The 23136-nt window shown below is 42.2% G+C and overlaps 2 protein-coding genes across 2 annotated transcripts; both read left to right on the top strand.

The window, feature by feature from the left end:
- Positions 1-4858: 4858 nt before the first annotated feature.
- Positions 4859-5800, top strand: LOC148973711 (SCAN domain-containing protein 3-like). Its single transcript, XM_089119167.1, has one exon. The coding sequence runs from the start codon at positions 4859-4861 to the stop codon at positions 5798-5800; it is 942 nt and encodes a 313-aa protein (XP_088975293.1).
- A 15495-nt stretch (positions 5801-21295) lies between these two features.
- LOC148973710 (SCAN domain-containing protein 3-like) lies at positions 21296-22237 on the top strand. The gene has a single exon (XM_089119166.1). It carries the CDS (start codon positions 21296-21298, stop codon positions 22235-22237), a length of 942 nt encoding a protein of 313 aa, XP_088975292.1.
- Positions 22238-23136: the final 899 nt, after the last annotated feature.

The raw sequence follows: 23136 nt of genomic DNA, 5'->3' as shown, positions 1-23136 counted from the left end.
GAAACTCAAAAATTCGGCCCGAAAAAAAAACGACAGTGGTACCCCTTACGTTTTTTTTTTTTTGGCGAAAAATTAAGTTTCTCCAATCTTCCCAAAACTCTGGATTCTGATAGAGGGCAATGAGACTTAGACCTGAGTGCAAAAATGGAGGCTCTAGCCCCTTCCAGAGCTGAGATATCGAAACTCAAAAATTCAGCCCGAAAAAAAACCGACAGTGGTACCCCTTACGTTTTGTTTTTTTTTGGGCGAAAAATTAAGTTTCTCCAATCTTCCCAAAAACTCTGGATTATGATAGAGGGCCATGAGACTTAGACCTGAGTGCAAAAATGGAGGCTCTAGCCCCTTCCAGAGCTGAGATATCGAAACTCCAAAATTCGGCCCGAAAAAAAAAACGACAGTGGTACCCGTTACGTTTTTTTTTTTTGGCCGAAAAATTAAGTTTCTCCAATCTTCCCAAAACTCTGGATTCTGATAGAGGGCCATGAGACTTAGACCTGAGTGCAAAAATGGAGGCTCTAGCCCCTTCCAGAGCTGAGATATGGAAACTCAAAAATCGCCCGAAAAAAAACGACAGTGGTACCCCTTACGTTTTTTTTTTGGGGCGAAAAATTAAGTTTCTCCAATCTTCCCAAAACTATGGATTCTGACAGAGGGCAATGAGACTTAGACCTGAGTGCAAAAATGGAGGCTCTAGCCCCTTCCAGAGCTGAGATACGGAAACTCAAAAATTCGGCCCGAAAAAAAAAACGACAGTGGTACCCTTACGTTTTTTTTTTTTGGGCGAAAAATTAAGTTTCTCCAATCTTCCCAAAACTCTGGATTCTGATAGAGGGCCATGAGACTTAGACCTGAGTGCAAAAATGGAGGCTCTAGCCCCTTCCAGAGCTGAGATATGGAAACTCAAAAATTCGGCCCGAAAAAAAAACGACAGTGGTACCCCTTACGTTTTTTTTTTTTTTTTGGGCGAAAAATTAAGTTTCTCCAATCTTCCCAAAACTCTGGATTCTGATAGAGGGCCATGAGACTTAGACCTGAGTGCAAAAATGGAGGCTCTAGCCCCTTCCAGAGCTGAGATATCGACACTCAAAAATTCGGCCCGAAAAAAAACGACAGTGGTACCCCTTACGTTTTTTTTTTTTTGGGGCGAAAAATTAAGTTTCTCCAATCTTCCCAAAACTCTGGATTCTGATAGAGGGCCATGAGACTTAGACCTGAGTGCAAAAATGGAGGCTCTAGCCCCTTCCAGAGCTGAGATATGGAAACTCAAAAATCGGCCCGAAAAAAAACGACAGTGGTACCCCTTACGTTTTTTTTTTGGGGGCGAAAAATTAAGTTTCTCCAATCTTCCCAAAACTCTGGATTCTGACAGAGGACAATGAGACTTAGACCTGAGTGCAAAACAAAAATGGAGGCTCTAGCCCCTTCCAGAGCTGAGATATGGAAACTCAAAAATTCGGCCCGAAAAAAAACGACAGTGGTACCCCTTACGTTTTTTTTTTGGGCAAAAAGTTAAGTTTCTCCAATCTTCCCAAAACTCTGGAATCTGATAGAGGGCCATGAGACTTAGACCTGAGTGCAAAAATGGAGGCTCTAGCCCCTTCCAGAGCTGAGATACGGAAACTCAAAAATTCGGCCCGAAAAAAAAAACGACAGTGGTACCCTTACGTTTTTTTTTTTTGGGCGAAAAATTAAGTTTCTCCAATCTTCCCAAAACTCTGGATTCTGATAGAGGGCCATGAGACTTAGACCTGAGTGCAAAAATGGAGGCTCTAGCCCCTTCCAGAGCTGAGATATGGAAACTCAAAAATTCGGCCCGAAAAAAAAACGACAGTGGTACCCCTTACGTTTTTTTTTTTTGGGCGAAAAATTAAGTTTCTCCAATCTTCCCAAAACTCTGGATTCTGATAGAGGGCCATGAGACTTAGACCTGAGTGCAAAAATGGAGGCTCTAGCCCCTTCCAGAGCTGAGATATCGAAACTCAAAAATTCGGCCCGAAAAAAAACGACAGTGGTACCCCTTTCGTTTTTTTTTTTGGGGCGAAAAATTAAGTTTCTCCAATCTTCCCAAAACTCTGGATTCTGATAGAGGGCCATGAGACTTAGACCTGAGTGCAAAAATGGAGGCTCTAGCCCCTTCCAGAGCTGAGATATCGAAACTCAAAAATTCGGCCCGAAAAAAAAAACGACAGTGGTACCCCTTACGGGTTTTTTTTGGGGCGAAAAATTAAGTTTCTCCAATCTTCCCAAAACTCTGGATTCTGATAGAGGGCCATGAGACTTAGACCTGAGTGCAAAAATGGAGGCTGTAGCCCCTTCCAGAGCTGAGATATGGAAACTCAAAAATTCGGCCCGAAAAAAAACGACAGTGGTACCCCTTACGTTTTTTTTTGGGGGGGGTGAAAAATTAAGTTTCTCCAATCTTCCCAAAACTCTGGATTCTGATAGAGGGCAATGAGACTTAGACCTGAGTGCAAAAATGGAGGCTCTAGCCCTTTCCAGAGGTGAGATATGGAAACTCAAAAATTCGGCCCGAAAAAAAAACGACAGTGGTACCCCTTACGTTTTTTTTTTTGGGCGAAAAATTAAGTTTCTCCAATCTTCCCAAAACTCTGGATTCTGATAGAGGGCCATGAGACTTAGACCTGAGTGCAAAAATGGAGGCTCTAGCCCCTTCCAGAGCTGAGATATGGAAACTCAAAAATTCGGCCCGAAAAAAAAACGACAGTGGTACCCCTTATGTTTTTTTTTTTTGGGTGAAAAATTAAGTTTCTCCAATCTTCCCAAAACTCTGGATTCTGATAGAGGGCCATGAGACTTAGACCTGAGTGCAAAAATGGAGACTCTAGCCCCTTCCAGAGCTGAGATATGGAAACTCAAAAATTCGGCCCGAAAAAAAAACGACAGTGGTACCCCTTACGTTTTTTTTTTTTTGGGCAAAAAATTAAGTTTCTCCAATCTTCCCAAAACTCTGGATTCTGATAGAGGGCCATGAGACTTAGACCTGAGTGCAAAAATGGAGGCTATAGCCCCTTCCAGAGCTGAGATATTGAAACTCAAAAATTCGGCATGAAAAAAAAACGACAGTGGTACCCCTTACGTTTTTTTTTTTGGGCGAAAAATTAAATTTCTCCAATCTTCCCAAAACTCTGGATTCTGATAGAGGGCAATGAGACTTAGACCTGAGTGCAAAAATGGAGGCTCTAGCCCCTTCCAGAGATGAGATATCGAAACTAAAAAATTCGGCCCGAAAAAAAAAAACGACAGTGGTACCCCTTACGTTTTTTTTTTTTTGGCCGAAAAATTAAGTTTCTCCAATCTTCCCAAAACTCTGGATTCTGATAGAGGGCAATGAGACTTAGACCTGAGTGCAAAAATGGAGGCTCTAGCCCCTTCCAGAGATGAGATATCGAAACTCAAAAATTCGGCCCGAAAAAAAAAAACGACAGTGGTACCCCTTACGTTTTTTTTGGGGGGCGAAAAATTAAGTTTCTCCAATCTTCCCAAAACTCTGGATTCTGACAGAGGGCAATGAGACTTAGACCTGAGTGCAAAAATGGAGACTCTAGCCCGGGGGTACTCAATAGGCGGACCGCGGTCCGGATCCGGACCCAGACGCAATAAAATTTGGACCGAAGCCAAAATCAACATTATATAATTTATTCACGATCCAAGTGAATTTTCATTCATGCGTGATTTCACGCCTATATTGTGTTGGGAAATAAAGTTTATAATACAACTAGATGTGGGTTATCTTAACTTCTGTGTCTGTCTAATCCAAAGATCCAATCAGGAGCTGTAATAACTGTAATCACCATGACAACTCACTCACCCGTTGGCCGCGCTGTGCGTGTATGTGTGTGTGTCATTCGCAACACAGGCGCTGGCTAATCCATCTGCGGTAAACGTTTCTTTGCTAACGAAAATCATGGCGTGGTCAAAACCTGACAAAAAGAGAAAAGTCGATTCTGAAAATCGCGAATTTAAGACAGAGTGGACTGACAGATATGCATTTGTGCTGCCGGCGGGGAGCACAAAACCCATGTGTTTAATTTGCAACGAGACGGTTGCCATTGTCAAGAGTGGTAACGTAAAACGTCATTATGACTCAAAGCACGGACACTTTGACCAAAATTACCCGCTTCAATCTGAGGTAAGAGCCAGAAAAATCAAACAACTGCAATCATCATACCATGCAACACGCAGTGTAATAGTAAGATCAGCCACCCAACAAGAACGTGCAACTGAAGCCTCATTAAGAGTGGCATGGGTCTTAGGAAAGCACAAGAAACCATTCTCTGACTCGGAGATTGTGAAGGAATGCATGAATGAAATAGCAATTGCCCTGTTTGAGGGAACTCAAAAAGATGACATCATACAAAAAATAAACCAAATATCTTTGTCTGACTCCACTGCTGTAAAGCGAACTGAAGTCCTTGCTGAGGATTTGCTTGACCAAATGAAGTCTGCAATAAAAAAGGCTAAATGCATTTCATTGGCTTTGGATGAATCCACAGATAATACAGACAACGCACAACTTCTGGTGTTTGTCAGATTTTTTGATGAAGAGAAGGGAGAATTCTGTGAAGATGTGTTAGGCCTCACAGCCCTCCATGGACACACAAGAGGGGATGATATTTATGAAGCACTGATGGAGATGTTGAGAGACAGAGAGATAGACCTGAAGCATGTTATTTCCATTGCTACTGATGGAGCTCCATGTATGATTGGAAGAGAGAGGGGATTAGTGGCACGCTTGAGAGCTCATCACCCTGAGCTAATTGCATATCATTGCATAATTCATCAGATGGTTTTGTGTGCCAGTCTTGAAGAAAAGTATGCAGAGGTCATGACAACAGTAATGCGACTTGTGAACTTTTTGAGGGCATCATCTGCTCTGCAGCATCGCTTGTTGCGCTCATTCCTAACAGAGGTGAATGCAGAATTTGATGATTTGCTCCTTCACAACAATGTCCGGTGGCTTAGTAAAGGCAAGGTTCTGGAGCGCTTTTGGACATTACGGAAAGAGTTGGAAACCTTTCTGTTGGATCAGAAGAGTGCAAAAGCAAAACAATTTGTGGAATTTTTGCAGAATGAAGAAAAAATGGAAATTGTTGCATTTCTATCTGACATCACTTCCCATCTCAATGATCTGAACATGAAGCTCCAGGGCAAAAATAACACAGTGTGTAACCTCACATCAGCTGTCTGTGCCTTTCAGAAGAAACTGGAGCTCTTCAAGTGTGACTTACAGCAGGACCTGCTTCACTTCCCAAAGCTTTTAAATCAGACAGCAGGAACACATCGTCATCACAATCATGCTGAATTCCTGGACAAGCTGATAAAAAATTTCCAAACTCGCTTTGGAGATTTCCCTCTGGGAAAACAAGTCTTACTATGCATGGAAAATCCATTCCTTGTCAAAAACATCGCAGAATTTTCAACTGAAGCCCTGAAAATCTGCCCATGGGCTAGTGCTGCTTCTCTTCAATCAGAGCTAATTGAGCTTCAGGAAAACCTTGCACTGCAGGAGTCTCTCTGTGACCCTACCACCTTCTGGACTAAGATGGTCCCTGCAGCAGATGTCCCTTCCTTGCAGAAGGTGGCCCTTCAAATTCTCACCATGTTTCCATCAACATATTGTTGTGAGTCTGCCTTTTCAACTATGAATATGGTGAAAAACAAATACAGGAGCACCCTCAGTAATGAACACTTACATCAGTGTCTCCGCCTGGCCCTCACACCTTTCATGCCCAAGTTTAAAGAACTGGTGGCACAAAAAAGGTGTCACTTTTCACACTAATAAGGCCAAACCACATCAAGTTTTGTACATAGTTTGAACGTTTTGTGGGATTTACCACCATTTTTGTTGGAGTTCTGATTTTGGATTTTGACTATCACTGTTCCGGACCATGGACGCAAGAAAAATTTGGTGAGTGGACCTTTTAGGTTTCTAATTGAGTACCCCTGCTCTAGCCCCTTCCAGAGCTGAGATATGGAAACTCAAAAATTCGGCCCGAAAAAAAAACGACAGTGGTACCCCTTACGTTTTTTTTTTTTGGGCGAAAAATTAAGTTTCTACAATCTTCCCAAAACTCTGGAATCTGATAGAGGGCCATGAGACTTAGACCTGAGTGCAAAAATGGAGGCTCTAGCCCCTTCCAGAGCTGTGATATGGAAACTCAAAATTCGGCCCGAAAAAAAAAAACGACAGTGGTACCCCTTACGTTTTTTTTTTTGGGGCAAAAAATTAAGTTTTTCCAATCTTCCCAAAACTCTGGATTCTGATAGAGGGCAATGAGACTTAGACCTGAGTGCAAAAATGGAGGCTCTAGCCCCTTCCTGAGCTGAGATATGTAAAAAAAAAATTCGACCCGAAAAAAAAAACGACAGTGGTACCCCTTACGTTTTTTTTTTGGGGCGAAAAATTACGTTTCTCCAATCTTCCCAAAACTCTGGATTCTGATAGAGGGAAATGAGACTTAGACCTGAGTGCAAAAATGGAGCTCTAGCCCCTTCCAGAGCTGAGATATGGAAACTCAAAAATTCGGCCCGAAAAAAAAAACGACAGTGGTACCCCTTACGTTTTTTTTTTTGGGCGAAAAATTAAGTTTCTCCAATCTTCCCAAAACTCTGGATTCTGATAGAGGGTCATGAGACTTAGACCTGAGTGCAAAAATGGAGGCTCTAGCCCCTTCCAGAGCTGAGATATGGAAACTCAAAAATTCGGCCCGAAAAAAAAACGACAGTGGTACCCCTTACGTTTTTTTTTTTTTGGGCGAAAAATTAAGTTTCTCCAATCTTCCCAAAACTCTGGATTCTGATAGAGGGCCATGAGACTTAGACCTGAGTGCAAAAATGGAGGCTCTAGCCCCTTCCAGAGCTGAGATATGGAAACTCAAAAATTCGTCCCGAAAAAAAAAACGACAGTGGTACCCCTTACGTTTTTTTTTTTTGGGCGAAAAATTAAGTTTCGCCAATCTTCCCAAAACTCTGGATTCTGATAGAGGGCCATGAGACTTAGACCTGAGTGCAAAAATGGAGACTCTAGCCCCTTCCAGAGCTGAGATATGGAAACTCAAAAATTCGTCCCGAAAAAAAAAAACGACAGTGGTACCCCTTACGTTTTTTTTTTTTGGGCGAAAAATTAAGTTTCTCCAATCTTCCCAAAACTCTGGATTCTGATAGAGGGCAATGAGACTTAGACCTGAGTGCAAAAATGGAGGCTCTAGCCCCTTCCAGAGCTGAGATATCGAAACTCAAAAATTCGGCCCGAAAAAAAAAAACGACAGTGGTACCCCTTACGTTTTTTTTTTTTTGGGGTGAAAAATTAAGTTTCTCCAATCTTCCCAAAACTCTGGATTCTGATAGAGGGCCATGGGACTTAGACCTGAGTGCAAAAATGGAGGCTCTAGCCCCTTCCTGAGCTGAGATATGTAAAAAAAAAATTCGGCCCGAAAAAAAAAAACGACAGTGGTACCCCTTACGTTTTTTTTTTTGGGCGAAAAATTCAGTTTCTCCAATCTTCCCAAAACTCTGGATTCTGATAGAGGGCCATGAGACTTAGACCTGAGTGCAAAAATGGAGGCTCTAGCCCCTTCCAGAGCTGAGATATCGAAACTCAAAAATTCGGCCCGAAAAAAAACCGACAGTGGTACCCCTTACGTTTTTTTTTTTTGGGCGAAAAATTAAGTTTCTCCAATCTTCCCAAAACTCTGGATTCTGATAGAGGGCCATGAGACTTAGACCTGAGTGCAAAAATGGAGGCTCTAGCCCCTTCCAGAGCTGAGATATCGAAACTCAAAAATTCGGCCCGAAAAAAAAACGACAGTGGTACCCCTTACGGTTTTTTTGGGGGGCGAAAAATTAAGTTTCTCCAATCTTCCCAAAACTCTGGATTCTGATAGAGGGCAATGAGACTTAGACCTGAGTGCAAAAACGGAGGCTCTAGCCCCTTCCAGAGCTGAGATATCGAAACTCAAAAATTCGTCCCGAAAAAAAAAAACGACAGTGGTACCCCTTACGTTTTTTTTTTGGGGCGAAAAATTAAGTTTCTCCAATTTTCCCAAAACTCTGGATTCTGATAGAGGGCAATGAGACTTAGACCTGAGTGCAAAAATGGAGGCTCTAGCCCCTTCCTGAGCTGAGATATGTAAAAAAAAAAATGCGGCCCGAAAAAAAAAAACGACAGTGGTACCACTTACGTTTTTTTTTTTGGGAGAAAAATTAAGTTTCTCCAATCTTCCCAAAACTCTGGATTCTGACAGAGGGCAATGAGACTTAGACCTGAGTGCAAAAATGGAGGCTCTAGCCCCTTCCAGAGCTGAGATATGGAAACTCAAAAATTCGGCCCGAAAAAAAAAACGACAGTGGTACCCCTTACGTTTTTTTTTTTGGGCGAAAAATTAAGTTTCTCCAATCTTCCCAAAACTCTGGAATCTGATAGAGGGCCATGAGACTTAGACCTGAGTGCAAAAATGGAGGCTCTATCCCCTTCCAGAGCTGTGATATGGAAACTCAAAAATTCGGCCCGAAAAAAAAAAACGACAGTGGTACCCCTTACGTTTTTTTTGGGGGGGCGAAAAATTAAGTTTCTCCAATCTTCCCAAAACTCTGGATTCTGATAGAGGGCCATGAGACTTAGACCTGAGTGCAAAAATGGAGGCTCTAGCCCCTTCCAGAGCTTAGATATGGAAACTCAAAAATTCGGCCCGAAAAAAAAAAACGACAGTGGTACCCCTTACGTTTTTTTTTTTGGGCGAAAAATTAAGTTTCTCCAATCTTCCCAAAACTCTGGATTCTGATAGAGGGCCATGAGACTTAGACCTGAGTGCAAAAATGGAGACTCTAGCCCCTTCCAGAGCTGAGATATGGAAACTCAAAAATTTCGGCCCGAAAAAAAAACGACAGTGGTACCCCTTACGTTTTTTTTTTTGTTTGGGCGAAAAATTAAGTTTCTCCAATCTTCCCAAAACTCTGGATTCTGATAGAGGGCCATGAGACTTAGACCTGAGTGCAAAAATGGAGGCTCTAGCCCCTTCCAGAGCTGAGATATCGAAACTCAAAAATTCGGCCCGAGAAAAAACCGACAGTGGTACCCCTTACGTTTTTTTTTTGGGCGAAAAATTAAGTTTCTCCAATCTTCCCAAAACTCTGGATTCTGACAGAGGGCCATGAGACTTAGACCTGAGTGCAAAAATGGAGGCTCTAGCCCCTTCCAGAGCTGAGATATCGAAACTCAAAAATTCTCCCCGAAAAAAAAACGACAGTGGTACCCCTTACGTTTTTTTTTTTTGGGCGAAAAATTAAGTTTCTCCAATCTTCCCAAAACTCTGGATTCTGATAGAGGGCAATGAGACTTAGACCTGAGTGCAAAAATGGAGGCTCTAGCCCCTTCCAGAGCTGAGATATCGAAACTCAAAAATTCGTCCCGAAAAAAAAAAACGACAGTGGTACCCCTTAGGTTTTTTTTTTGGGGCGAAAAATTAAGTTTCTCCAATCTTCCCAAAACTCTGGATTCTGATAGAGGGCAATGAGACTTAGACCTGAGTGCAAAAATGGAGGCTCTAGCCCCTTCCTGAGCTGAGATATGTAAAAAAAAAAAATGCGGCCCGAAAAAAAAAACGACAGTGGTACCCCTTACGTTTTTTTTGGGGGGGCGAAAAATTAAGTTTCTCCAATCTTCCCAAAACTCTGGATTCTGACAGAGGGCAATGAGACTTAGACCTGAGTGCAAAAATGGAGGCTCTAGCCCCTTCCAGAGCTGAGATATGGAAACTCAAAAATTCGGCCCGAAAAAAAAAACGACAGTGGTACCCCTTACGTTTTTTTTTTTGGGCGAAAAATTAAGTTTCTCCAATCTTTCCAAAACTCTGGAATCTGATAGAGGGCCATGAGACTTAGACCTGAGTGCAAAAATGGAGGCTCTAGCCCCTTCCAGAGCTGTGATATGGAAACTCAAAAATTCGGCCCGAAAAAAAAAAACGACAGTGTTACCCCTTACGTTTTTTTTGGGGGGGCGAAAAATTAAGTTTCTCCAATCTTCCCAAAACTCTGGATTCTGATAGAGGGCCATGAGACTTAGACCTGAGTGCAAAAATGGAGGCTCTAGCCCCTTCCAGAGCTGAGATATGGAAACTCAAAAATTCGGCCCGAAAAAAAAAACGACAGTGGTACCCCTTACGTTTTTTTTTTGGGCGAAAAATTAAGTTTCTCCAATCTTCCCAAAACTCTGGATTCTGATAGAGGGCCATGAGACTTAGACCTGAGTGCAAAAATGGAGACTCTAGCCCCTTCCAGAGCTGAGATATGGAAACTCAAAAATTCGGCCCGAAAAAAAAACGACAGTGGTACCCCTTACGTTTTTTTTTTTTTTGGGCGAAAAATTAAGTTTCTCCAATCTTCCCAAAACTCTGGATTCTGATAGAGGGCAATGAGACTTAGACCTGAGTGCAAAAACGGAGGCTCTGGCCCCTTCCAGAGCTGATATATCGAAACTCAAAAATTCGTCCCGAAAAAAAAAACGACAGTGGTACCCCTTACGTTTTTTTTTTGGGGCGAAAAATTAAGTTTCTCCAATCTTCCCAAAACTCTGGATTCTGATAGAGGGCAATGAGACTTAGACCTGAGTGCAAAAATGGAGGCTCTAGCCCCTTCCAGAGATGAGATATCGAAACTAAAAAATTCGGCCCGAAAAAAAAAAACGACAGTGGTACCCCTTACGTTTTTTTTTTTTGGGCGAAAAATTAAGTTTCTCCAATCTTCCCAAAACTCTGGATTCTGATAGAGGGCCATGAGACTTAGACCTTAGTGCAAAAATGGAGGCTCTAGCCCCTTCCAGAGCTGAGATATGGAAACTCAAATATTCGGCCCGAAAAAAAAAAACGACAGTGGTACCCCTTACGTTTTTTTTTTTTTTGTGCGAAAAATTAAGTTTCTCCAATCTTCCCAAAACTCTGGAATCTGATAGAGGGCCATGAGACTTAGACCTGAGTGCAAAAATGGAGGCTCTAGCCCCTTCCAGAGCTGTGATATGGAAACTCAAAAATTCGGCCCGAAAAAAAAAACGACAGTGGTACCCCTTACGTTTTTTTTTTTTTTTGGGCGAAAAATTAAGTTTCTCCAATCTTCCCAAAACTCTGGATTCTGATAGAGGGCCATGAGACTTAGACCTGAGTGCAAAAATGGAGGCTCTAGCCCCTTCCAGAGCTGAGATATCGAAACTCAAAAATTCGGCCCGAAAAAAAACCGACAGTGGTACCCCTTACGTTTTTTTTTTTTGGGCGAAAAATTAAGTTTCTCCAATCTTCCCAAAACTCTGGATTCTGATAGAGGGCCATGAGACTTAGACCTGAGTGCAAAAATGGAGGCTCTAGCCCCTTCCAGAGCTGAGATATCGAAACTCAAAAATTCTCCCCGAAAAAAAAACGACAGTGGTACCCCTTACGGTTTTTTTGGGGGGCGAAAAATTAAGTTTCTCCAATCTTCCCAAAACTCTGGATTCTGATAGAGGGCAATGAGACTTAGACCTGAGTGCAAAAACGGAGGCTCTAGCCCCTTCCAGAGCTGAGATATCGAAACTCAAAAATTCGTCCCGAAAAAAAAAAACGACAGTGGTACCCCTTAGGTTTTTTTTTTGGGGCGAATAATTAAGTTTCTCCAATCTTCCCAAAACTCTGGATTCTGATAGAGGGCAATGAGACTTAGACCTGAGTGCAAAAATGGAGGCTCTAGCCCCTTCCTGAGCTGAGATATGTAAAAAAAAAAAATGCGGCCCGAAAAAAAAAACGACAGTGGTACCCCTTACGTTTTTTTTGGGGGGGCGAAAAATTAAGTTTCTCCAATCTTCCCAAAACTCTGGATTCTGACAGAGGGCAATGAGACTTAGACCTGAGTGCAAAAATGGAGGCTCTAGCCCCTTCCAGAGCTGAGATATGGAAACTCAAAAATTCGGCCCGAAAAAAAAAACGACAGTGAAACTTAAAAAAAAACTTACGTTTTTTTTTTTGGGCGAAAAATTAAGTTTCTCCAATCTTTCCAAAACTCTGGAATCTGATAGAGGGCCATGAGACTTAGACCTGAGTGCAAAAATGGAGGCTCTAGCCCCTTCCAGAGCTGTGATATGGAAACTCAAAAATTCGGCCCGAAAAAAAAAAACGACAGTGGTACCCCTTACGTTTTTTTTGGGGGGGCGAAAAATTAAGTTTCTCCAATCTTCCCAAAACTCTGGATTCTGATAGAGGGCCATGAGACTTAGACCTGAGTGCAAAAATGGAGGCTCTAGCCCCTTCCAGAGCTGAGATATGGAAACTCAAAAATTCGGCCCGAAAAAAAAAACGACAGTGGTACCCCTTACGTTTTTTTTTTGGGCGAAAAATTAAGTTTCTCCAATCTTCCCAAAACTCTGGATTCTGATAGAGGGCCATGAGACTTAGACCTGAGTGCAAAAATGGAGACTCTAGCCCCTTCCAGAGCTGAGATATGGAAACTCAAAAATTCGGCCCGAAAAAAAAACGACAGTGGTACCCCTTACGTTTTTTTTTTTTTTGGGCGAAAAATTAAGTTTCTCCAATCTTCCCAAAACTCTGGATTCTGATAGAGGGCAATGAGACTTAGACCTGAGTGCAAAAACGGAGGCTCTGGCCCCTTCCAGAGCTGATATATCGAAACTCAAAAATTCGTCCCGAAAAAAAAAACGACAGTGGTACCCCTTACGTTTTTTTTTTGGGGCGAAAAATTAAGTTTCTCCAATCTTCCCAAAACTCTGGATTCTGATAGAGGGCAATGAGACTTAGACCTGAGTGCAAAAATGGAGGCTCTAGCCCCTTCCAGAGATGAGATATCGAAACTAAAAAATTCGGCCCGAAAAAAAAAAACGACAGTGGTACCCCTTACGTTTTTTTTTTTTTGGGCGAAAAATTAAGTTTCTCCAATCTTCCCAAAACTCTGGATTCTGATAGAGGGCCATGAGACTTAGACCTTAGTGCAAAAATGGAGGCTCTAGCCCCTTCCAGAGCTGAGATATGGAAACTCAAATATTCGGCCCGAAAAAAAAAAACGACAGTGGTACCCCTTACGTTTTTTTTTTTTTTTTGTGCGAAAAATTAAGTTTCTCCAATCTTCCCAAAACTCTGGAATCTGATAGAGGGCCATGAGACTTAGACCTGAGTGCAAAAATGGAGGCTCTAGCCCCTTCCAGAGCTGTGATATGGAAACTCAAAAATTCGGCCCGAAAATAAAACGACAGTGGTACCCCTTACGTTTTTTTTGGGGGGGCGAAAAATTACGTTTCTCCAATCTTCCCAAAATTCTGGATTCTGATAGAGGGCCATGAGACTTAGACCTGAGTGCAAAAATGGAGGCTCTAGCCCCTTCCTGAGCTGAGATATGTAAAAAAAAAAAATTCGGCCCGAAAAAAAAAACGACAGTGGTACCCCTTACGTTTTTTTTTTTTGGGGCGAAAAATTAAGTTTCTCCAATCTTCCCAAAACTCTGGATTCTGATAGAGGGCAATGAGACTTAGACCTGAGTGCAAAAATGGAGGCTCTAGCCCCTTCCTGAGCTGAGATATGTAAAAAAAAAATTCGGCCCGAAAAAAAAAACGACAGTGGTACCCCTTACGTTTTTTTTTTTTGGGCGAAAAATTAAGTTTCTCCAATCTTCCCAAAACTCTGGATTCTGATAGAGGGCAATGAGACTTAGACCTGAGTGCAAAAATGGAGGCTCTAGCCCCTTCCAGAGCTGAGATACGGAAACTCAAAAATTCGGCCCGAAAAAAAAACGACAGTGGTACCCTTACGTTTTTTTTTTTTGGGCGAAAAATTAAGTTTCTCCAATCTTCCCAAAACTCTGGATTCTGATAGAGGGCCATGAGACTTAGACCTGAGTGCAAAAATGGAGGCTCTAGCCCCTTCCAGAGCTGAGATATGGAAACTCAAAAATTCGGCCCGAAAAAAAAACGACAGTGGTACCCCTTACGTTTTTTTTTTTTTTTTGGGCGAAAAATTAAGTTTCTCCAATCTTCCCAAAACTCTGGATTCTGATAGAGGGCCATGAGACTTAGACCTGAGTGCAAAAATGGAGGCTCTAGCCCCTTCCAGAGCTGAGATATCGAAACTCAAAAATTCGGCCCGAAAAAAAACGACAGTGGTACCCCTTACGTTTTTTTTTTTTTGGGGCGAAAAATTAAGTTTCTCCAATCTTCCCAAAACTCTGGATTCTGATAGAGGGCCATGAGACTTAGACCTGAGTGCAAAAATGGAGGCTCTAGCCCCTTCCAGAGCTGAGATATGGAAACTCAAAAATCGGCCCGAAAAAAAACGACAGTGGTACCCCTTACGTTTTTTTTTTGGGGGCGAAAAATTAAGTTTCTCCAATCTTCCCAAAACTCTGGATTCTGACAGAGGGCAATGAGACTTAGACCTGAGTGCAAAACAAAAATGGAGGCTCTAGCCCCTTCCAGAGCTGAGATATGGAAACTCAAAAATTCGGCCCGAAAAAAAACGACAGTGGTACCCCTTACGTTTTTTTTTTGGGCAAAAAGTTAAGTTTCTCCAATCTTCCCAAAACTCTGGAATCTGATAGAGGGCCATGAGACTTAGACCTGAGTGCAAAAATGGAGGCTCTAGCCCCTTCCAGAGCTGTGATATGGAAACTCAAAAATTCGGCCCAAAAAAAAAAACGACAGTGGTACCCCTTACGTTTTTTTTTTTGGGCGAAAAATTAAGTTTCTCCAATCTTCCCAAAACTCTGGATTCTGATAGAGGGCAATGAGACTTAGACCTGAGTGCAAAAATGGAGGCTCTAGCCCCTTCCTGAGCTGAGATATGTAAAAAAAAAAATTCGGCCCGAAAAAAAAACGACAGTGGTACCCCTTACGTTTTTTTTTTTTTTGGGGTGAAAAATTAAGTTTCTCCAATCTTCCCAAAACTCTGGATTCTGATAGAGGGCAATGAGACTTAGACCTGAGTGCAAAAATGGAGGCTCTAGCCCCTTCCTGAGCTGAGATATGTAAAAAAAAAAATTCGGCCCGAAAAAAAAACGACAGTGGTACCCCTTACGTTTTTTTTTTTGGGCGAAAAATTAAGTTTCTCCAATCTTCCCAAAACTCTGGATTCTGATAGAGGGTAATGAGACTTAGACCTGAGTGCAAAAATGGAGGCTCTAGCCCCTTCCAGAGCTGAGATATCGAAACTCAAAAATTCGGCCCGAAAAAAAAACGACAGTGGTACCCCTTACGTTTTTTTTTTTGGGCGAAAAATTAAGTTTCTCCAATCTTCCCAAAACTCTGGATTCTGATAGAGGGCCATGAGACTTAGACCTGAGTGCAAAAATGGAGGCTCTAGCCCCTTCCAGAGCTGAGATATGGAAACTCAAAAATTCGGCCCGAAAAAAAAAAACGACAGTGTTACCCCTTACTTTTTTTTGGGGGGCGAAAAATTAAGTTTCTCCAATCTTCCCAAAACTCTGGATTCTGATCGAGGGCCATGAGACTTAGACCTGAGTGCAAAAATGGAGGCCCTAGCCCCTTCCAGGGCTGAGATATCGAAACTCAAAAATTCGGCCCGAAAAAAAAAAACGACAGTGGTACCCCTTACGTTTTTTTTTTTTGGGCGAAAAATTAAGTTTCTCCAATCTTCCCAAAACTCTGGATTCTGATAGAGGGCCATGAGACTTAGACCTGAGTGCAAAAATGGAGGCTCTAGCCCCTTCCAGAGCTGAGATATGGAAACTCAAAAATTCGGCCCGAAAAAAAACGACAGTGGTGCCCCTTACGTTTTTTTTTTTTGGGCGAAAATTTAAGTTTCTCCAATCTTCCCAAAACTCTGGATTCTGATAAAGGGCCATGAGACTTAGACCTGAGTGCAAAAATGGAGACTCTAGCCCCTTCCAGAGCTGAGATATGGAAACTCAAAAATTCGGCCCGAAAAAAAAACGACAGTGGTACCCCTTACGTTTTTATTTTTTGGGGCGAAAAATTAAGTTTCTCCAATCTTCCCAAAACTCTGGATTCTGATAGAGGGTAATGAGACTTAGACCTGAGTGCAAAAATGGAGGCTCTAGCCCCTTCCAGAGCTGAGATATCGAAACTCAAAAATTCGGCCCGAAAAAAAAACGACAGTGGTACCCCTTACGTTTTTTTTTTGGGCGAAAAATTAAGTTTCTCCAATCTTCCCAAAACTCTGGATTCTGATAGAGGGCCATGAGACTTAGACCTGAGTGCAAAAATGGAGGCTCTAGCCCCTTCCAGAGCTGAGATATGGAAACTCAAAAATTCGGCCCGAAAAAAAAAAACGACAGTGTTACCCCATTACTTTTTTTTGGGGGGCGAAAAATTAAGTTTCTCCAATCTTCCCAAAACTCTGGATTCTGATCGAGGGCCATGAGACTTAGACCTGAGTGCAAAAATGGAGGCCCTAGCCCCTTCCAGGGCTGAGATATCGAAACTCAAAAATTCGGCCCGAAAAAAAAACGACAGTGGTACCCCTTACGTTTTTTTTTTTTTGGCGAAAAATTAAGTTTCTCCAATCTTCCCAAAACTCTGGATTCTGATAGAGGGCAATGAGACTTAGACCTGAGTGCAAAAATGGAGGCTCTAGCCCCTTCCAGAGCTGAGATATCGAAACTCAAAAATTCAGCCCGAAAAAAAACCGACAGTGGTACCCCTTACGTTTTGTTTTTTTTTGGGCGAAAAATTAAGTTTCTCCAATCTTCCCAAAAACTCTGGATTATGATAGAGGGCCATGAGACTTAGACCTGAGTGCAAAAATGGAGGCTCTAGCCCCTTCCAGAGCTGAGATATCGAAACTCCAAAATTCGGCCCGAAAAAAAAAACGACAGTGGTACCCGTTACGTTTTTTTTTTTTGGCCGAAAAATTAAGTTTCTCCAATCTTCCCAAAACTCTGGATTCTGATAGAGGGCCATGAGACTTAGACCTGAGTGCAAAAATGGAGGCTCTAGCCCCTTCCAGAGCTGAGATATGGAAACTCAAAAATCGCCCGAAAAAAAACGACAGTGGTACCCCTTACGTTTTTTTTTTGGGGCGAAAAATTAAGTTTCTCCAATCTTCCCAAAACTATGGATTCTGACAGAGGGCAATGAGACTTAGACCTGAGTGCAAAAATGGAGGCTCTAGCCCCTTCCAGAGCTGAGATACGGAAACTCAAAAATTCGGCCCGAAAAAAAAAACGACAGTGGTACCCTTACGTTTTTTTTTTTTGGGCGAAAAATTAAGTTTCTCCAATCTTCCCAAAACTCTGGATTCTGATAGAGGGCCATGAGACTTAGACCTGAGTGCAAAAATGGAGGCTCTAGCCCCTTCCAGAGCTGAGATATGGAAACTCAAAAATTCGGCCCGAAAAAAAAACGACAGTGGTACCCCTTACGTTTTTTTTTTTTTTTTGGGCGAAAAATTAAGTTTCTCCAATCTTCCCAAAACTCTGGATTCTGATAGAGGGCCATGAGACTTAGACCTGAGTGCAAAAATGGAGGCTCTAGCCCCTTCCAGAGCTGAGATATCGACACTCAAAAATTCGGCCCGAAAAAAAACGACAGTGGTACCCCTTACGTTTTTTTTTTTTTGGGGCGAAAAATTAAGTTTCTCCAATCTTCCCAAAACTCTGGATTCTGATAGAGGGCCATGAGACTTAGACCTGAGTGCAAAAATGGAGGCTCTAGCCCCTTCCAGAGCTGAGATATGGAAACTCAAAAATCGGCCCGAAAAAAAACGACAGTGGTACCCCTTACGTTTTTTTTTTGGGGGCGAAAAATTAAGTTTCTCCAATCTTCCCAAAACTCTGGATTCTGACAGAGGACAATGAGACTTAGACCTGAGTGCAAAACAAAAATGGAGGCTCTAGCCCCTTCCAGAGCTGAGATATGGAAACTCAAAAATTCGGCCCGAAAAAAAACGACAGTGGTACCCCTTACGTTTTTTTTTTGGGCAAAAAGTTAAGTTTCTCCAATCTTCCCAAAACTCTGGAATCTGATAGAGGGCCATGAGACTTAGACCTGAGTGCAAAAATGGAGGCTCTAGCCCCTTCCAGAGCTGAGATACGGAAACTCAAAAATTCGGCCCGAAAAAAAAAACGACAGTGGTACCCTTACGTTTTTTTTTTTTGGGCGAAAAATTAAGTTTCTCCAATCTTCCCAAAACTCTGGATTCTGATAGAGGGCCATGAGACTTAGACCTGAGTGCAAAAATGGAGGCTCTAGCCCCTTCCAGAGCTGAGATATGGAAACTCAAAAATTCGGCCCGAAAAAAAAACGACAGTGGTACCCCTTACGTTTTTTTTTTTTGGGCGAAAAATTAAGTTTCTCCAATCTTCCCAAAACTCTGGATTCTGATAGAGGGCCATGAGACTTAGACCTGAGTGCAAAAATGGAGGCTCTAGCCCCTTCCAGAGCTGAGATATCGAAACTCAAAAATTCGGCCCGAAAAAAAACGACAGTGGTACCCCTTTCGTTTTTTTTTTTGGGGCGAAAAATTAAGTTTCTCCAATCTTCCCAAAACTCTGGATTCTGATAGAGGGCCATGAGACTTAGACCTGAGTGCAAAAATGGAGGCTCTAGCCCCTTCCAGAGCTGAGATATCGAAACTCAAAAATTCGGCCCGAAAAAAAAAACGACAGTGGTACCCCTTACGGGTTTTTTTTGGGGCGAAAAATTAAGTTTCTCCAATCTTCCCAAAACTCTGGATTCTGATAGAGGGCCATGAGACTTAGACCTGAGTGCAAAAATGGAGGCTGTAGCCCCTTCCAGAGCTGAGATATGGAAACTCAAAAATTCGGCCCGAAAAAAAACGACAGTGGTACCCCTTACGTTTTTTTTTGGGGGGGGTGAAAAATTAAGTTTCTCCAATCTTCCCAAAACTCTGGATTCTGATAGAGGGCAATGAGACTTAGACCTGAGTGCAAAAATGGAGGCTCTAGCCCTTTCCAGAGGTGAGATATGGAAACTCAAAAATTCGGCCCGAAAAAAAAACGACAGTGGTACCCCTTACGTTTTTTTTTTTGGGCGAAAAATTAAGTTTCTCCAATCTTCCCAAAACTCTGGATTCTGATAGAGGGCCATGAGACTTAGACCTGAGTGCAAAAATGGAGGCTCTAGCCCCTTCCAGAGCTGAGATATGGAAACTCAAAAATTCGGCCCGAAAAAAAAACGACAGTGGTACCCCTTATGTTTTTTTTTTTTGGGTGAAAAATTAAGTTTCTCCAATCTTCCCAAAACTCTGGATTCTGATAGAGGGCCATGAGACTTAGACCTGAGTGCAAAAATGGAGACTCTAGCCCCTTCCAGAGCTGAGATATGGAAACTCAAAAATTCGGCCCGAAAAAAAAACGACAGTGGTACCCCTTACGTTTTTTTTTTTTGGGCAAAAAATTAAGTTTCTCCAATCTTCCCAAAACTCTGGATTCTGATAGAGGGCCATGAGACTTAGACCTGAGTGCAAAAATGGAGGCTATAGCCCCTTCCAGAGCTGAGATATTGAAACTCAAAAATTCGGCATGAAAAAAAAACGACAGTGGTACCCCTTACGTTTTTTTTTTTGGGCGAAAAATTAAATTTCTCCAATCTTCCCAAAACTCTGGATTCTGATAGAGGGCAATGAGACTTAGACCTGAGTGCAAAAATGGAGGCTCTAGCCCCTTCCAGAGATGAGATATCGAAACTAAAAAATTCGGCCCGAAAAAAAAAAACGACAGTGGTACCCCTTACGTTTTTTTTTTTTTGGCCGAAAAATTAAGTTTCTCCAATCTTCCCAAAACTCTGGATTCTGATAGAGGGCAATGAGACTTAGACCTGAGTGCAAAAATGGAGGCTCTAGCCCCTTCCAGAGATGAGATATCGAAACTCAAAAATTCGGCCCGAAAAAAAAAAACGACAGTGGTACCCCTTACGTTTTTTTTGGGGGGCGAAAAATTAAGTTTCTCCAATCTTCCCAAAACTCTGGATTCTGACAGAGGGCAATGAGACTTAGACCTGAGTGCAAAAATGGAGACTCTAGCCCGGGGGTACTCAATAGGCGGACCGCGGTCCGGATCCGGACCCAGACGCAATAAAATTTGGACCGAAGCCAAAATCAACATTATATAATTTATTCACGATCCAAGTGAATTTTCATTCATGCGTGATTTCACGCCTATATTGTGTTGGGAAATAAAGTTTATAATACAACTAGATGTGGGTTATCTTAACTTCTGTGTCTGTCTAATCCAAAGATCCAATCAGGAGCTGTAATAACTGTAATCACCATGACAACTCACTCACCCGTTGGCCGCGCTGTGCGTGTATGTGTGTGTGTCATTCGCAACACAGGCGCTGGCTAATCCATCTGCGGTAAACGTTTCTTTGCTAACGAAAATCATGGCGTGGTCAAAACCTGACAAAAAGAGAAAAGTCGATTCTGAAAATCGCGAATTTAAGACAGAGTGGACTGACAGATATGCATTTGTGCTGCCGGCGGGGAGCACAAAACCCATGTGTTTAATTTGCAACGAGACGGTTGCCATTGTCAAGAGTGGTAACGTAAAACGTCATTATGACTCAAAGCACGGACACTTTGACCAAAATTACCCGCTTCAATCTGAGGTAAGAGCCAGAAAAATCAAACAACTGCAATCATCATACCATGCAACACGCAGTGTAATAGTAAGATCAGCCACCCAACAAGAACGTGCAACTGAAGCCTCATTAAGAGTGGCATGGGTCTTAGGAAAGCACAAGAAACCATTCTCTGACTCGGAGATTGTGAAGGAATGCATGAATGAAATAGCAATTGCCCTGTTTGAGGGAACTCAAAAAGATGACATCATACAAAAAATAAACCAAATATCTTTGTCTGACTCCACTGCTGTAAAGCGAACTGAAGTCCTTGCTGAGGATTTGCTTGACCAAATGAAGTCTGCAATAAAAAAGGCTAAATGCATTTCATTGGCTTTGGATGAATCCACAGATAATACAGACAACGCACAACTTCTGGTGTTTGTCAGATTTTTTGATGAAGAGAAGGGAGAATTCTGTGAAGATGTGTTAGGCCTCACAGCCCTCCATGGACACACAAGAGGGGATGATATTTATGAAGCACTGATGGAGATGTTGAGAGACAGAGAGATAGACCTGAAGCATGTTATTTCCATTGCTACTGATGGAGCTCCATGTATGATTGGAAGAGAGAGGGGATTAGTGGCACGCTTGAGAGCTCATCACCCTGAGCTAATTGCATATCATTGCATAATTCATCAGATGGTTTTGTGTGCCAGTCTTGAAGAAAAGTATGCAGAGGTCATGACAACAGTAATGCGACTTGTGAACTTTTTGAGGGCATCATCTGCTCTGCAGCATCGCTTGTTGCGCTCATTCCTAACAGAGGTGAATGCAGAATTTGATGATTTGCTCCTTCACAACAATGTCCGGTGGCTTAGTAAAGGCAAGGTTCTGGAGCGCTTTTGGACATTACGGAAAGAGTTGGAAACCTTTCTGTTGGATCAGAAGAGTGCAAAAGCAAAACAATTTGTGGAATTTTTGCAGAATGAAGAAAAAATGGAAATTGTTGCATTTCTATCTGACATCACTTCCCATCTCAATGATCTGAACATGAAGCTCCAGGGCAAAAATAACACAGTGTGTAACCTCACATCAGCTGTCTGTGCCTTTCAGAAGAAACTGGAGCTCTTCAAGTGTGACTTACAGCAGGACCTGCTTCACTTCCCAAAGCTTTTAAATCAGACAGCAGGAACACATCGTCATCACAATCATGCTGAATTCCTGGACAAGCTGATAAAAAATTTCCAAACTCGCTTTGGAGATTTCCCTCTGGGAAAACAAGTCTTACTATGCATGGAAAATCCATTCCTTGTCAAAAACATCGCAGAATTTTCAACTGAAGCCCTGAAAATCTGCCCATGGGCTAGTGCTGCTTCTCTTCAATCAGAGCTAATTGAGCTTCAGGAAAACCTTGCACTGCAGGAGTCTCTCTGTGACCCTACCACCTTCTGGACTAAGATGGTCCCTGCAGCAGATGTCCCTTCCTTGCAGAAGGTGGCCCTTCAAATTCTCACCATGTTTCCATCAACATATTGTTGTGAGTCTGCCTTTTCAACTATGAATATGGTGAAAAACAAATACAGGAGCACCCTCAGTAATGAACACTTACATCAGTGTCTCCGCCTGGCCCTCACACCTTTCATGCCCAAGTTTAAAGAACTGGTGGCACAAAAAAGGTGTCACTTTTCACACTAATAAGGCCAAACCACATCAAGTTTTGTACATAGTTTGAACGTTTTGTGGGATTTACCACCATTTTTGTTGGAGTTCTGATTTTGGATTTTGACTATCACTGTTCCGGACCATGGACGCAAGAAAAATTTGGTGAGTGGACCTTTTAGGTTTCTAATTGAGTACCCCTGCTCTAGCCCCTTCCAGAGCTGAGATATGGAAACTCAAAAATTCGGCCCGAAAAAAAAACGACAGTGGTACCCCTTACGTTTTTTTTTTTTGGGCGAAAAATTAAGTTTCTACAATCTTCCCAAAACTCTGGAATCTGATAGAGGGCCATGAGACTTAGACCTGAGTGCAAAAATGGAGGCTCTAGCCCCTTCCAGAGCTGTGATATGGAAACTCAAAATTCGGCCCGAAAAAAAAAAACGACAGTGGTACCCCTTACGTTTTTTTTTTTGGGGCAAAAAATTAAGTTTTTCCAATCTTCCCAAAACTCTGGATTCTGATAGAGGGCAATGAGACTTAGACCTGAGTGCAAAAATGGAGGCTCTAGCCCCTTCCTGAGCTGAGATATGTAAAAAAAAAATTCGACCCGAAAAAAAAAACGACAGTGGTACCCCTTACGTTTTTTTTTTGGGGCGAAAAATTACGTTTCTCCAATCTTCCCAAAACTCTGGATTCTGATAGAGGGAAATGAGACTTAGACCTGAGTGCAAAAATGGAGCTCTAGCCCCTTCCAGAGCTGAGATATGGAAACTCAAAAATTCGGCCCGAAAAAAAAAACGACAGTGGTACCCCTTACGTTTTTTTTTTTGGGCGAAAAATTAAGTTTCTCCAATCTTCCCAAAACTCTGGATTCTGATAGAGGGTCATGAGACTTAGACCTGAGTGCAAAAATGGAGGCTCTAGCCCCTTCCAGA

This window comes from Pimephales promelas, chromosome 14, assembly GCF_988280905.1.
Source record: "Pimephales promelas chromosome 14, fPimPro1.hap1.1, whole genome shotgun sequence".
In the NCBI taxonomy this organism is placed as follows: domain Eukaryota; kingdom Metazoa; phylum Chordata; class Actinopteri; order Cypriniformes; family Leuciscidae; genus Pimephales; species Pimephales promelas.
The sequence above is the reverse complement of the archived record's forward strand: the minus strand, read 5'-3'. Positions and strand labels throughout refer to the sequence as shown.

Bases quoted from the DNA above. Each gene is read 5' to 3' on its own strand.
- LOC148973710 (XM_089119166.1), top strand. From the start codon at position 21,296: ATGCGACTTGTGAACTTTTTGAGGGCATCATCTGCTCTGCAGCATCGC.
- LOC148973711 (XM_089119167.1), top strand. From the start codon at position 4,859: ATGCGACTTGTGAACTTTTTGAGGGCATCATCTGCTCTGCAGCATCGC.